The 13,811-nt window shown below is 42.5% G+C and overlaps 1 protein-coding gene across 5 annotated transcripts in view; it reads left to right on the forward strand.

The window, feature by feature from the left end:
- The window catches only part of FERMT1 (FERM domain containing kindlin 1), a 53,839-nt gene that overhangs the window by 13,663 nt on the left and 26,365 nt on the right, over window positions 1–13,811 (forward strand). For all 5 annotated transcript variants that reach the window (XM_005568385.5, XM_005568384.5, XM_005568387.5 and 2 more), the window contains one exon: window positions 2,752–2,854. In XM_005568385.5, coding sequence (XP_005568442.3) covers window positions 2,752–2,854 — 103 coding nt within the window. The remainder of the gene's footprint in view (window positions 1–2,751; window positions 2,855–13,811) is intronic.

Genomic DNA, 13,811 nt, shown 5'->3' on the forward strand with positions numbered 1-13,811 from the left:
CTGTGAATACTAATTCTTTGCCACTACAGATATGCAAAGTATATTTTATGGGATGTAGGGTAGTTAATAAGTGTGTTGGTCCCCATGGGCCAGTGGGGGAGATCCAAGGTGACCCACAAGGCTTACATTGTTTTTTGTAGAATGTCACTCTTTTCTCTCTTTTTTTTTTTTTTTTTTTTGAGATGGAGTTTTGCTCTTATTGCCCAGGCTGGAGTGCAATGGCGCGATCTCAGCTCACTACAACCTCTGCCCCCCAGGTTCAAGCAATTCTCCTGCCTCAGCTTTCCAAGTAGCTGGGACTACAGGCATGCGCCACTATGCCCGGCTAAATTTGTATTTTTTTAGTAGAGATTGGGTTTCTCCATGTTGGTCAGGCTGGTCTCGAACTCCCGACCTCAGGTAATCTGCCCGCCTCAGCCTCCCAAAGTGCTAGGATTACAGGCATGAGCCACCGCGCCCAGCTGTTGCTGTTCTCTTTAAGTATTCTAATGAGCAAGTCCTTGAGTTCTGTTCGAAAATACACCCAAACAATTTCTGAAACTATCATCTCTGTTGTTCCCCATTGCCCACCAGATAAAGTCAAACTTGTCAACAGCATTCAACTCCCTAGAAGATATGGCCCCAGCAGGTGTCTCAGTGTCCTCCCGTGCTCTCATGGCCCCGCGCCACCCAGGTGCACTCTCACTCTTTCTGTCACTGCCTCACCTCCAGGACCATTCCCCTTTACTGACTGGTCAGTCCCCCCCGCCCAATCACATACTGTCTCCTGCTCAAGTATTACCTTCAAGATCGGCCCCCTCCTTGTAGCTCTGTCCTGACACTTTGCTCACTCCAACATCACATCGTCCCTTTGTTATGAGGCTTGGTCTCCCCCAACAGACTGTCAGCTCCTTCAGGATGGTGATGTCATGTTGGTCATCCTCTTTCCCCAGTTTTTATTTCTCAACTCCAGACCTCTACTGTGTATTGTACAGGAACTCCTAGCCACATGTGGATGTCTAAATGTGGACTGGATTTTAAATTAATTAAAATTAAAATGTGGCACTAACAGCCACATTCAGCTGGGACCGATGCATCAGACAGCACAGATATGAATATTTCCCACATTGCAGAAAGTTCTAGACAGTAATACAGAGCTGGCATTGGGGTGAACCATCTGGTAAAAGGAGAAGTGGTGTGGGCAGTCAGGACATATGGATTCTCAAGCTGGCCCCATCCCCAGGCCTGTGAACTTTTTTGTTTGTTTGTTTGTTTTTTGTTTTTTTGAGACAGAGTCTCACTCTGTCACCTAGGCTGGAGTGCAATGGCATGATCTCAGCTCACTGCAGCCTCCACCTTCCAGGTTCAAGCAATTCTCCTGCCTGCCTCAGCCTCCCAAGTAGCTGAGACTACAGGCATGTGCCACAACGCCTGGCTAATTTTTGCATTTTCAGTAGAGACGGGATTTCACCATGTTGCCCAGGCTGGTCTCAAACTCTTGACCTCAGGTGATTTGCCCACCTTGGCCTCCCAAAGTGCTGGAATTACAGGTATGAGCCCCTGCACCCAGCTGAGGCCTGTGACCTTTAAGGATGATCTAATGTCACTCAGACTAAATCTCTTTGTCTAGAAAGATGAGGTAGTAAGAACTGCCCCAGCCCCTTCATTGGATTACTTTAGAGTATCCATGAGAAAAAAAAATCTATAAAGCACTTTGAAAACTATAAGACAAAATGCTGGCTGGGCGCGGTGGCTCAAGCCTATAATCCCAGCACTTTGGGAGGCTGAGGCGGGCGGATCATGAGGTCACGAGATCGAGACCATCCTGGCTGACATGGTGAAACCCCATCTCTACTAAAAAATACAAAAACACTAGCCGGGCGAGGTATCGGGCGCCTGTAGTCCCAGCTACTCGGGAGGCTGAGGCAGGAGAATGGCGTGAACCCGGGAGGCGGAGCTTACAGTGAGGTGAGATCCGGCCACTGCACTCCAGCCTGGGTGACAAAGTGAGACTCCGTCTCAAAAAAAAAAAAAAAAAAAAGACAAAATGCAAATACAAGCTATTATTATGTGCTTACTGATTTTTGGTTATACAGGTTGAGTATCCCTTATCCGAAATGCTTGAGACTAGAAGTGTTTTGGATTTCAGAATTTATTTTTTACATTTTTTAAAGTTTGGGGATATTTGCATTATACTCACCAGTTGAGCATACCTAATCCAAAATCCTGAAATTCAAAATGCTTCAGCAAGGCCAGGCACAGTGGCCCATGCCTATAATCCCAGCACTTTTGGGAGGCCAAGGCAGGCAAATCACCTGAGGTCAGGAGTTCGAGACTAGCCTGGCCAACATGGTGAAACCCTCCCTCTCTACTGAAAATACAAAACTTAGCTGGGCATGGTGGCAGGCATCTGTAGTCCCAGCTACTCGTGAGGCTGAGGCAAGAGAATCGCTTGAACCCGGGAGGCAGAGGCTGCAGTGAGCCGAGATTGCACCACTGCACTCCAGCCTAGGCGACAGAGCAAGACTCTGGCTCAAAAACAAAACAAAACAAAAATGCTTCAGTGAGCATTTCCTTTGAGCATCTCCTTTGAGAAACTGTCAGATTTTGGAGCATTTCAGATTTTCAAATTAGGGATACTCAGTCTGTATTACATACCCTGATTTTGTTCAAGGATATATATATATGTAGAATATAATATATGACATAATAATATAATGGATATATATGTAAAATTGATTGGCTTCTAAAACTCATGCTGTCGTTTTCTAGTTGGCTAGACTCCTCGCGCTCCCTTATGGAACAAGGCATCCAAGAGGATGAGCAGCTGCTGTTACGATTTAAATACTACTCTTTCTTCGACTTGAATCCTAAAGTAAGCAACTTTTTCTCTTTTGTCTTTCTCTTTTTAATATGAATGCATGGAAGTATAAAATTGAGGTGTTTGGTTATGAAAATGAGGATGAATTTATTTGTGTGATCGCCTGTTTAGCCCTGCAGGGTGAGACTGATACATGGACCCTGGTCTCTGAATTTTTATCCTTTGGTTTCTACTGGGCACAGCAAGCTGCTACGGAGTTAGCCGGAGTCTCTGGGGATCTTTGCACCTAGCGTGGCATGCACTGCCCCCTCCATTCACAGGAATGGTCAAACAAGATGAGAGCGACTCACAGAGCTGGAGTTCTTTTTTTTTTAATTGAGACAGAGTCTTGCTCTGTCACCCAGGTTGGAGTGCAGTGGCACGATCTCGGCTCACTGCAACCTCCACCTCCCGGGTTCAAGCAATTATTTTGCCTCAGCCTCCCGAGTAGCTGGAACTACAGGCTCATGCAACCACACCCAGCTAATTTTTGTATTTTTAGTAAAGATGGGGTTTCACTATATTGGCCAGGTTGGTCTCGAACTCCTGACCACACGATCCTCCTCCCTCGGCCTCCCAAAGTGCTGGGATTACAGGCATGAGCCACTGCATCCGGCCAGAGTTCTTAATGCTGAGGAAGGAAAGGAGTTGTCAGAGGTCAGGGTTAAAGGCAGGTTCCCATGAACAAGCTGGGATCACATGATGGTGCACACAGGACTGCACTCCAGTGCTTGCTTACTCTTTGGAATTGAGGAAAAGGGATCATCTATGTAATCCCTTTTTCTTACCTGGTCACCCAGCTGGTCGCCAATTCCATTTTCACTGCACATCTCCCCCTGGAGGCTATTAGAATAACTAATGAGGAGTGAGATAAGTTCTTTGAACTTCTGCCTCGTCCTTGCTCCTGATGAGCCCGCTTGCAGAGCTGAGAGTCAGCGGTACAATGGCCCAGTGTCGACGATATGAACTGGATGACTGGTCCTCTGAGTGCGCAGGGTCCCCATGTCACAGCTCCCATCACTGTTTTGTGCTTGTTGCTCTTTTCCATTCACTGCCAGACACTTGGAGGAGCTTGCCTCGGTCAGCCTTTCTGTACAGACCCTTTCTCATCTACAGCAGCGTTTCCACCTCTCGTAAGAGGCATTGTCTTCTCCTTCATCCTGACTTTAGGTCTGGTCTGCAAAGGCTCACCTCAGCTTCCACTGGTTCCCCAGCTGGCATCTTCAAAACAAACCTTGTTCCTTGTCATTTCTAAGGAGAAGTTCCTGCTCAGTCCTTGATTTGTATCCCGTGGACCAAGCTTGTGTCTGTAATGCATAAGTGAATCATGACAAAAGCGCAAATTTTGGCTTTCCTTCGATAAAATCTTCAGGAGAAATTACTGTACTGCTTCTTCTACACAATTGGCTTAGCTTTTAAGTGTACTGTGAATTATGCAACTGTCCAGGTTTTTTTGTTTTTGTTTTTGTTTTTGTTTTTGCATTGTCTGCTAAAACCAAGTCCATACTTTTACGTGATTTTATTTTTAAGCCTCATTCACGACTCAACTTTAGTGTTTCCTTGCTTAACTCTTAATTTAAGCTATCCTGTTGTATGCCATCTGTTCTAATAAGCTACCTTACATTTTTTTCTGAAAATAGGTAATACATAAATAAAATATGCCCATGCATTTTCCAATTACTAAGTCAGTGATTTGGTCCTGTCTTATCTATTCAAATCTGTGCCCCATCTGTTGTTTGTTTATGTGTTTATTTATTGAGCAACTACTGTAGGCCAAGAACTAAGCTGGGTACTGAGAACTCAAAACTGTTGTATATTAAAATGATGTTTTCAAATTAATAAGATAAAACACATAGGACTACAAAATGAAACAGTTATATTAAACTGCAGTGGCCAAACCCTTTTTGAAAATGTATATAGTAACATATTTTTAGTTAATTGAATAAAGAAGATCTGGTGGTAGTTCTTAAAACTACCATAATTTCAAAGTAGTGATGTGGGTGAGCATTGCTTGAAGACAGAAGCAACAACTGGCATACAGAAGGAAAAAAAATCTTGATTCTGGTGGTCACAGAGTGACAAGTCCTCTGCAATGCTGTGGTTTATGGCTCGCGCTCATCCTGAGAGGAAATGCTACATTTCCATTAGAAGTCGGTGCAATTGGAGACGTTGTGTTTCCTCATACGAGCTTGTGGACCACTGGTAATCAAACTTCCAAGTCCAAGAACCCCAGAATCAGAACCCCGGCTCTGAGGCCACATTCAGGTTCCATTCTTTCCAGAAAGGAGCTTTTCTCTACTCTTGGTCACATGGGCCTTTGCCTTCTCCGAGCCACAGCTGAATACCGTAAATTTCAGTACTCATGCCATGTCTGTGGATTTTTTTCTACAAATAGACAACCAAGTCCTCGGAGACAGAGACCGCATCTGGTACTTTCTTTGCCCCTCACCCCACATGCTGTGAGTCAGGTTTTCCCAGTTCAGGCACCTGATCGATGATAGGATCACTCAGCCCACGGACTCATAGGGTCCTTGGGGACCCTTCCAGTAGTTTCTTTGCCAAGAGACTCCCCCATTCAATCCCCTGCCTCAGAACTAAGCTTGAGCTAAAAAGAATGCAGCTGAGTCATCTGCCCCCTGAAAAACTGTCGGGAACATGTAAGTGACTTCACAGTCAAATAAGCCAGATAATGGCAGACTATTAGCATACATGTAGAGGAGCAGGGTTAAATATGTATTTGTCTAAAAAGTGGAAGAAATCAAACGAATTATACTTCAGAAGGGGACAAGGACACGAAGCTGAGGGTCACAAGGGCTGTTGTCTCTGGCTCTTTGGCCTCTAGCCTCTGCTTGCTTAATTGGTGAGGAGCTCCCTCTTCATAGCCTAAAAAGTGAAACCTATTTGAATCTAACAGCCACACAGAAACTGTCAACCCAAAGGTGACAGGAAGACTCAGGAGAGCAGGACATGGTTTTGGGGGACCCTGTGATCCTCAACCACTTTAGTACTTATGGCGATATTCCCTTCCCCATCTCTTACAATTATGAGTACTATAGATAAAATCAAGTTTAAGACTCCTACTGTGTGCTGCATAAATATAGGGGGATATAGAAATTTAAGGTGTAATTCGGGTTCTCGTGGCAGCTATAATCAAATCTAAGAAAAGGAAAGAGCACCCATGAAGCCCCTGCAAATTTACAAGGCACCCTACAAGTAGGAACTAAAATCTACAGTGAGGACTAGGGAGCTTCTCTGGCTTTCAGAGAGATTCGTAGTGGCCACAGGTCCTTAGTAACAGGTGCTGATTAAAATCTCAGATATAGGCCGGGCGCGGTGGCTCAAGCCTGTAATCCCAGCACTTTGGGAGGCCGAGACGGGCGGATCACGAGGTCAGGAGATCGAGACCATCCTGGCTAACACGGTGAAACCCCGTCTCTACTAAAAAAAATACAAAAAACTAGCCGGGCGAGGTGGTGGGCGCCTGTAGTCCCAGCTACTCGGGAGGCTGAGGCAGGAGAATGGCGTGAACCCAGGAGGCGGAGCTTGCAGTGAGCTGAGATCCGGCCACTGCACTCCAGCCTGGGCGACAGAGCGAGACTCCATCTCAAAAAACAAAAAAACAAAAAAACAAAAAACAAACAACAAAAAAATCTCAGATATATAAAATGCTAGAATTCAACATTTCAAAAATAATAGACTCACCGGGAGCAGGGGCTTATGCCTGTAATCACAGTACTTTGGGAGGCCAAGGTGGGTGCATCACCTGAGGTTAGAAGTTCGAGACCAGCCTGGCCAACATGGTGAAACCCCATCTCTACTAAAAATACAAAAAATAGCCAGGCATGGTGGCATGTGCCTGTAATCCCAGCTACTTGGGAGACCAAGGCAGGAGAATCACTTGAACCCGGGAGGCAGAGGTTGCAGTGAGCCGAGATCACGCCATTGTACTACATACAGCCTGCGCAACGAGAGCAAAACTCTGTCTCCCAAAATAAATAAATAAAATAATAACAATAATAATAATAGACTCAAAAAATGAAAAATCCAGAAAAGAAAAGAGTGGTACATTTTAATAAAAAAATGAAAATTTTATACCTGGCCAAAAAAGAAAAAAAAAAAACTATAACAAAGTGAAAGTCTTTACAACACATGCTACAAACAACAGACGAATTTCTCTAATATGTAAAGAGCTCCTAAAAATCAATAATAAGAAGACCAACAACCCAGTAGACTAATGAGCAAAGGATGTAAATATATAGTTCATAGCAAAGGAACTATAATGCTTTATAGTGGCAAAGATCAAAAAGTTTCACATACTTTCTTGGCAAGAGTGTCAGGAAATGTGCTCTCTCATAGAATGCTTGTAGGTCAAAGTAGAAATTAGTCTATGGAGTGCAATTTGGCAGTATCAGAATTACAGTTCTACATAGCTTTGATTCAGCAAATCCACTCCTAGGTATTTATAGCACAGCTAGACTCACACATGCAAACTGATATGTGGGTATACAAGGGCGGTTATTATATTGTTTTAGGAAAAGATTGGAAACCACCTAAATGTCCATAGCTAGAGAATTGGTTAAATACATTATGATACATTCATACCATATTGTTTTTAAAAAGTTCTTTTTTGATGTGAAACAGACTCCAGGTGTATTATTAAAAGATGCAAAACAGCCCATAGAGAAGCTGCCATTTCTGGGGGACAAGGTAGAGAGGGGGACTCACTTTTTATTGAACACTATTTTGTCCCTTTCAAATTCATTCATAATGAATTCGTTTATCATATACTCTTTTGCCCCTTTTTAAATGTGTTCAAAATTTGTGAATTAAAAAAACACACATTTTAGAACTCTGATAGTTTATAGTATTTTAGTGTTCAGTACAGGAAAAGCACATCTGTTTTAATAAGAGGCCTGGAGGATACTGAAAGCTGCTCCTGGGCCAATAGACAATCTTAAGTAATTAGATCTAAATAGTAACCCCTTCTTAAGAAAGAGCAGGAAAACTATGACAAGTAGGTTTTATTATTTGCTTTTCTTGCTGGTTGTTGGAATGACGGACAAGGGTGGAGGGTTTACTGAACTGACTAGACCAGGAGAAACAGGGATTCAAGGAGTGGAGAGGTGGCAGAACCCATGTGGTTCCAGCTTGGGGTTTCTATTTTCTGTTTTTTTTGTTTTGTTTTGTCTTGCTTTGTTTTGTTTTTTGAGACACAGTTTCACTCTGTCACCCAGGCTGGGGTGCAGTGGCACAATCTCGGCTCACTGCAACCTCTGCCTCCCAGGTTCAAGCGATTCTCCTGCCTCAGCCTCCCGAGTAGCTGGGACTGCAGGCATGCACCACCACACCCGGCTAATTTTTGCATTTTTAGTAGAGATGGGGTTTCACCATGTTGGCCAGGCTGGTCTCGAATTCCTGACCTCAAGAGATCCTCCCGCCTTGGCCTCCCAAAGTGCTGGGATTACAGTCATGAGCCACCATGCCCGCTCTATTTTCAATTAAGCAAAAAAAAGGGCCAACGAGAGGGTATGAGTAGCCAACCCCACCAAGGAAAAAAATTTGTTTCTAAGTCACTGGAGAACCCACTGAAAGAGTTCTCGGGGCGGGAGTGTCGGGGGGAAGTCCTATAGGATGCCTGTTAATGACCTGTGAAAGATCTGGAACCTTGTGATGCAGCATCATCTGCATCACAGACAGAGAAATGGGAACAGGCTTCCAGAGAGCAAACTCCAGAGCTTTGCTGGATGCGTCAGAGAAATCCTGTTACTTGGCAAGAGACAGAGCTCATCCTGTAGCTGGTTAAGACATCCCAGACCCTGGTTAAGACATTTTTTCTGTAGATTTTACAGAAAAAATCTACATTTTTCTGTAAATGTAGATAACTTTTATGTAATTCATGTTCTTTCAAAGAATTGTTTTATTTGGCTTGTAGAGAGGTGTTAGGATGTTCAGGTATGGAAGATTTTATTAATTTTTTAAATTTTCTTTTCACTGCATTGAGAGAAGCCTTATTGAGTAACTTAACTTCCCACTGAGACTCCTACAGCATTAGCATTATAAACACTGGGACTGAGTGACTGACAGACAGACAGCTAGATACGACAGTATGTCAATTCCATTCAGATTTTAGTGGCTCCACCTGCTATTTAGATTCCATCTGTAAACTGAATTATAGCAGGAGTCTTTTGGGGAGAGATTGGCTGCATGGGTTTTTTGGTATGTGGTTTTTTAGTTGTTATGTCTTGATTGCACTATAATTTACATGCCATAAATTCACCCATTAAGTATACGCTACAATGATTTTTTATCAGTTTATACGGGTGTGTAACCTTCACCCCAATCCAATTTTAAAACCACTTCTGGCTGGGTGTGGTGGCTCACGCCTATAATCCCGGCACTTTGGGAGGCCAAGGCAGGCAGATCACCTGAGGTCAGGAGTTCAAAACCAGCTTGGCCAACATAGCAAAACCCCGTCTCTACTAAAAGTACAAAAAATTAGCCAGGTGTGGTAGGAGGCTGAGGCAGGAGAATCACTTGAACCCGGGCAGTGGAGGTTGCAGTGAGCCGAGATCACACCACTGCCCTCCAGCCTGGGCGACAGAGCAAGACTCCGTCTCAAATAAAAATAAATTAACTAATTAATTAATTAATTAAAATAAAATGAAACACCTCTTCCCCAGAACCATTTTTGGTCAGTCCCTGGCCTCAGCCTCAGCCCCAGATGACCACTGGTCTGCTTTGTGTCTTGAATTTTGCCTTTTCTAGAAATTTCATACAGATGGCCTCATACCACATGCAATCTTATGTCTGGATTCCTGCACAAGGCATCATGTCTTTGTGCTGTATATGTTGTTGTGTGCGTTCATAGTGCATTCCTTTTTATTGCTGAGTGGTAGCCTGTTGTATGAATGTACCACATTTTGTTTATTTGTTCACTAGCTGAGCGACATTGGACTGTTTACAGCTTGGGGCTATTACGAATAAGGCTGCCATGAATATTCTCATGTATATTTTGTTTTCATTCGTTTTTGGAAGATTCTGCACCAGCTCCTCAGGTGTTCCGTGACACCTGGCAAAGTTCATAAAACATGACAGACTTTAAGATTTTTACCATTGAAGTGCCCTAAATCCCACACACTTGGTTCTGCATTTGTCTTCCTTTCCCTGAAGCCTTAGAAGTGCTGAGAAGGGCTGGGCGTGGTGGTTCACGCCTGTAATCCCAGCACTTTGGGAGGCCGAGGCGGGCGGATCACCTGAGGTCAGGAGTTCAAGACCAGCCTGGCCAAAGAGTGAAACTCTATTTCTACTAAAAATACAAAAAAATGAGCCGAATGTGGTGGGGCCCATCTGCAATCCCAGCTACTCAGGAGGCTAAAGCATAAGAATCACTTGAACCCACGAGGCGGAGGTTGCAGTAAGCCAAGATCGCGCCACTGCACTCCAGTCTAGGTGACAGAGCAAGACTCTGTCTTTAAAAAAAAAAAAAAAAGGTGCTGAGAAGGAGCATGCCTGTGCAACAGGTCATGTTTCCCCTTTATCTGATAGCAACACTGTTGGCTGGTTTTGGCTTACCTTAGATTTTTACATTGCTTATCACCCTTTTTCTTAGTATGCATAAGGTTAATACGAAAGGAAAAACAAACCAATGCTAATCAACTCATGATAAATCTGCTTAGGTACTCAGAGTATCTTTCTAGTCCTCTTCCATGTTTTCTTCAACGTTAGTATTTTTTTCCAAAGGATAGGTTAGGTTGGTGCAAAATTAATTGCAGTTTTTGCCATTACTTTCAATGGCAAAAACCGCAATTAATTTTGTACCAACCTCATATTAAAATGTATATTCACGGTAAAAAAAAAAAAAAAGGGGGGGGGCCTTTTTTTTAATGGGTATACAGTTTCAGTTGTGCAAGATGAAAAGCCTTCTATAGATGGTGATGATGGTTGCACAACAGTGTGAATATGCTTAATGCCACTGAACTGTATACTTAAAAATGGTTAAGATCAGGCCTGACATGGTGGCTCACACCTATAATTCCAGCACATTGGGAGGCCAACATGTAAGGAAGGCTTGTGGCCAGGAGTTCAACATCAGCCTGGACAACATAGTGAGACCCTGTCTCTACAAAAAAAAAGAAAAGAAAAAATTAGCCAAGTGTGGTGGCTCACACCTGTAGTCCCAACTGCTGGGGAGGCTGAAGCAGGAGTATTGCTGGAGCCCAGGAGTTCAAGGCTGCAGTGAGCTCTGATTGCACCACTGCATTACACCCTGCATGACAGAGTGAGACCCTGCCTCTAAAAAACAGGGGGTGATGGTTAAGATGGTAAATATTATGTTTCATATATTTTACTACAATTAAATTATTTTTTAAAACTCAAACATAGGGTGGGCACAGTGGCTCATGCCTTAATCCCAGCACTTTGGGAGGCCGAGGCGGGTGAATCACCTGACATTGGGAGTTTGAGACGAGCCTTGCCAGCATGGTGAAATCCTGTCTCTACTAAAAATACAAAAAAAAAAAAAATTAGCAGAGCATGGTGGCGGGCACCTGTAATCCCCGCTACTCAGGAAGCTGAGGCAAGAGAATCACTTGAACCTGGGAGGCAGAGGTTGCAGTGAGCGGAGATTGTGCCATGGCACTCCAGCCTGGGCAACAGAGTGAGACTCTATCTCAAAAATAAATAAACAAACAAACATAATAAGAAAGAAATTAGAGTAAAATCAAAAATAAATAAACAAACAAAATAAGAAAGAAATTATTTAGAGTAAAAATGGAAAACAGTTCTGTACCATGACCATTCTCCTAAGAGGCAGCCACAGTTAACAACTTCATGACCAACCATCCTTGCAGACTTTTGTAGACATGTTTACAAACATATTTTTGAATAGATTTTCAAGACTTTGTGTTCCCTAGATAAGTAGGATCACTTGTTTGCTCTGTAACTTGTTTCTTGTTTCTTCATAACATATCATGGCTATCTTTTATGTCAGTATAAATAAGTCGGACTCACTTTTTTTAACCAATGAAAAATAATCAAAGGAAAGGCTAAACTGTAGTTTATCAGGACTTAATGTGCTGAACATTCTTGTAGAAGTATCTCACAAGTGCTTACATTTCTTTGGAACAGTAACACTGGATGTGCTTATCAAAGGGCAAAATGATACTAAAAGCTTTATATCACCAAATTACCTTTCTACTAACAGCATCTGTGAAAGGGCTGATATCCCCATATCCTCACCAACATCAAACATTACCAGTATTTGTAATGTAGGTAGATGTGATAGGAAAATGGAAATTAGGTCATCTTGCTTTAGTTCGAATTCTCTAGTAATTAGTGAGATTGAGCATCTTTTCCAATGTTTTTATGGCCATTTTGCTTTCTTCTGTGAATTGCCTGTTTATATATTTGCCACAAACTCTATTGAATTATTTATACTTTTCATATGATTTATAGGAGTACTTTGTATATGATGGACATCATTTTTTATATTTATTACAAATTTTTAAAATTATTCAAATATTTCAAATATTTTTTTCAATCTCTATCCTACATTTTATACATTTATAACCTTCTTTAGGATTTTTTTTACCATTAAAAATGTTGGCCGGGCGCGGTGGCTCAAGCCTGTAATCCCAGCACTTTGGGAGGCCGAGACGGGCGGATCACAAGGTCAGGAGATCGAGACCATCCTGGCTAACACGGTGAAACCCCGTCTCTACTAAAAAATACAAAAAACTAGCCGGGCGCAGTGGCGGGCGCCTGTAGTCCCAGGTACTCGGGAGGCTGAGGCAGGAGAATGGCGTGAACCCGGGAGGCGGAGCTTGCAGTGAGCTGAGATCCGGCCACTGCACTCCAGCCTGGGTGACAGAGCGAGACTCCGTCTCAAAAAAAAAAAAAAAATGTTTAATTTTAGGTTGTCAGGGCAGCCTTTGCATCATAACTTTTAGGCCTCTTGTCTTGCTTGGAATAGACTTCCCCATTTAAAGATTACAGAAGGTATTCCCTCATGTGTCCATCTAATAATAGTCATGGTTTTTCTGTTTAGCTGTTTTATAATAGCTTTTTGAGATGCAATTTACATGCCACACATTTACCTGTTTGATATGTACAATTCAGTGGTTTTTAGTATATTCACAGAGTTGTGCAACCGTTAACCACCATCTAATTTCAGAACATTTTCATCACCTCAGTAAGAAACTCCATACCCAGTGGCAATCACTCCCCAGTTCTCTCCTACCCTCCCAGCCCTGGGCAATCATCAGTCTATTTTCTATCTCTGTGGATTTGCCTATTCTGGAAACCTCCTATAAGTGGAATTACACAAAATGTGGTACTTTATGAATAATTTTTTTCACTTAGCATAGTATTTTCGGAATTCATTCATTCATTCCTATTATAGTATGTATTATATTTTATGTCTTTTTAACGCTAATATTTCCTTGTTTATGTATACTACATTCATTCATCAATCAGTGAACATTTGGATTGTTTTCACTGTTTGACTGTTATGGATAATACTGCCATGAACATTCATGTATTCGTTTGGAATTTTTTCTTTGATTTTTTATTGTAAAATATACATAATATTTACCATTTTAACCATTTTTAGATGCACAATTTAGTAGCATTAAGGATATTCACAGTGTTGTGAAACTATCACCACTATCTATTTTCTCTCTCTCTCTTTTTTTTTTTTTTTTTTCCTGAGCTAGAGTCTCTCTCTGTCACCCAGGCTGTGATCATAGCTCCCTGCACCCTCAAACTCCTAGGCTCAAGCAATCCTCCAACCTCAGCCTCCTGAGTAGCTGGAACAGGTGCATGCCACCATGCCTGGATAATTTATTTTATTTTATTTTTTGTAGAAACAGCAGAGACTCATCATGTTGCCTAGGGTGATCTTGAATTCCTGGCCTCAAGCAATCCTCCTGCCTCAACCTCCCAAGTATCTGGGACTATAGGCACGAGCCACTTT

The sequence above is a fragment of the Macaca fascicularis genome, chromosome 10, assembly GCF_037993035.2.
Source record: "Macaca fascicularis isolate 582-1 chromosome 10, T2T-MFA8v1.1".
Taxonomy (NCBI): Eukaryota; Metazoa; Chordata; class Mammalia; order Primates; family Cercopithecidae; genus Macaca; species Macaca fascicularis.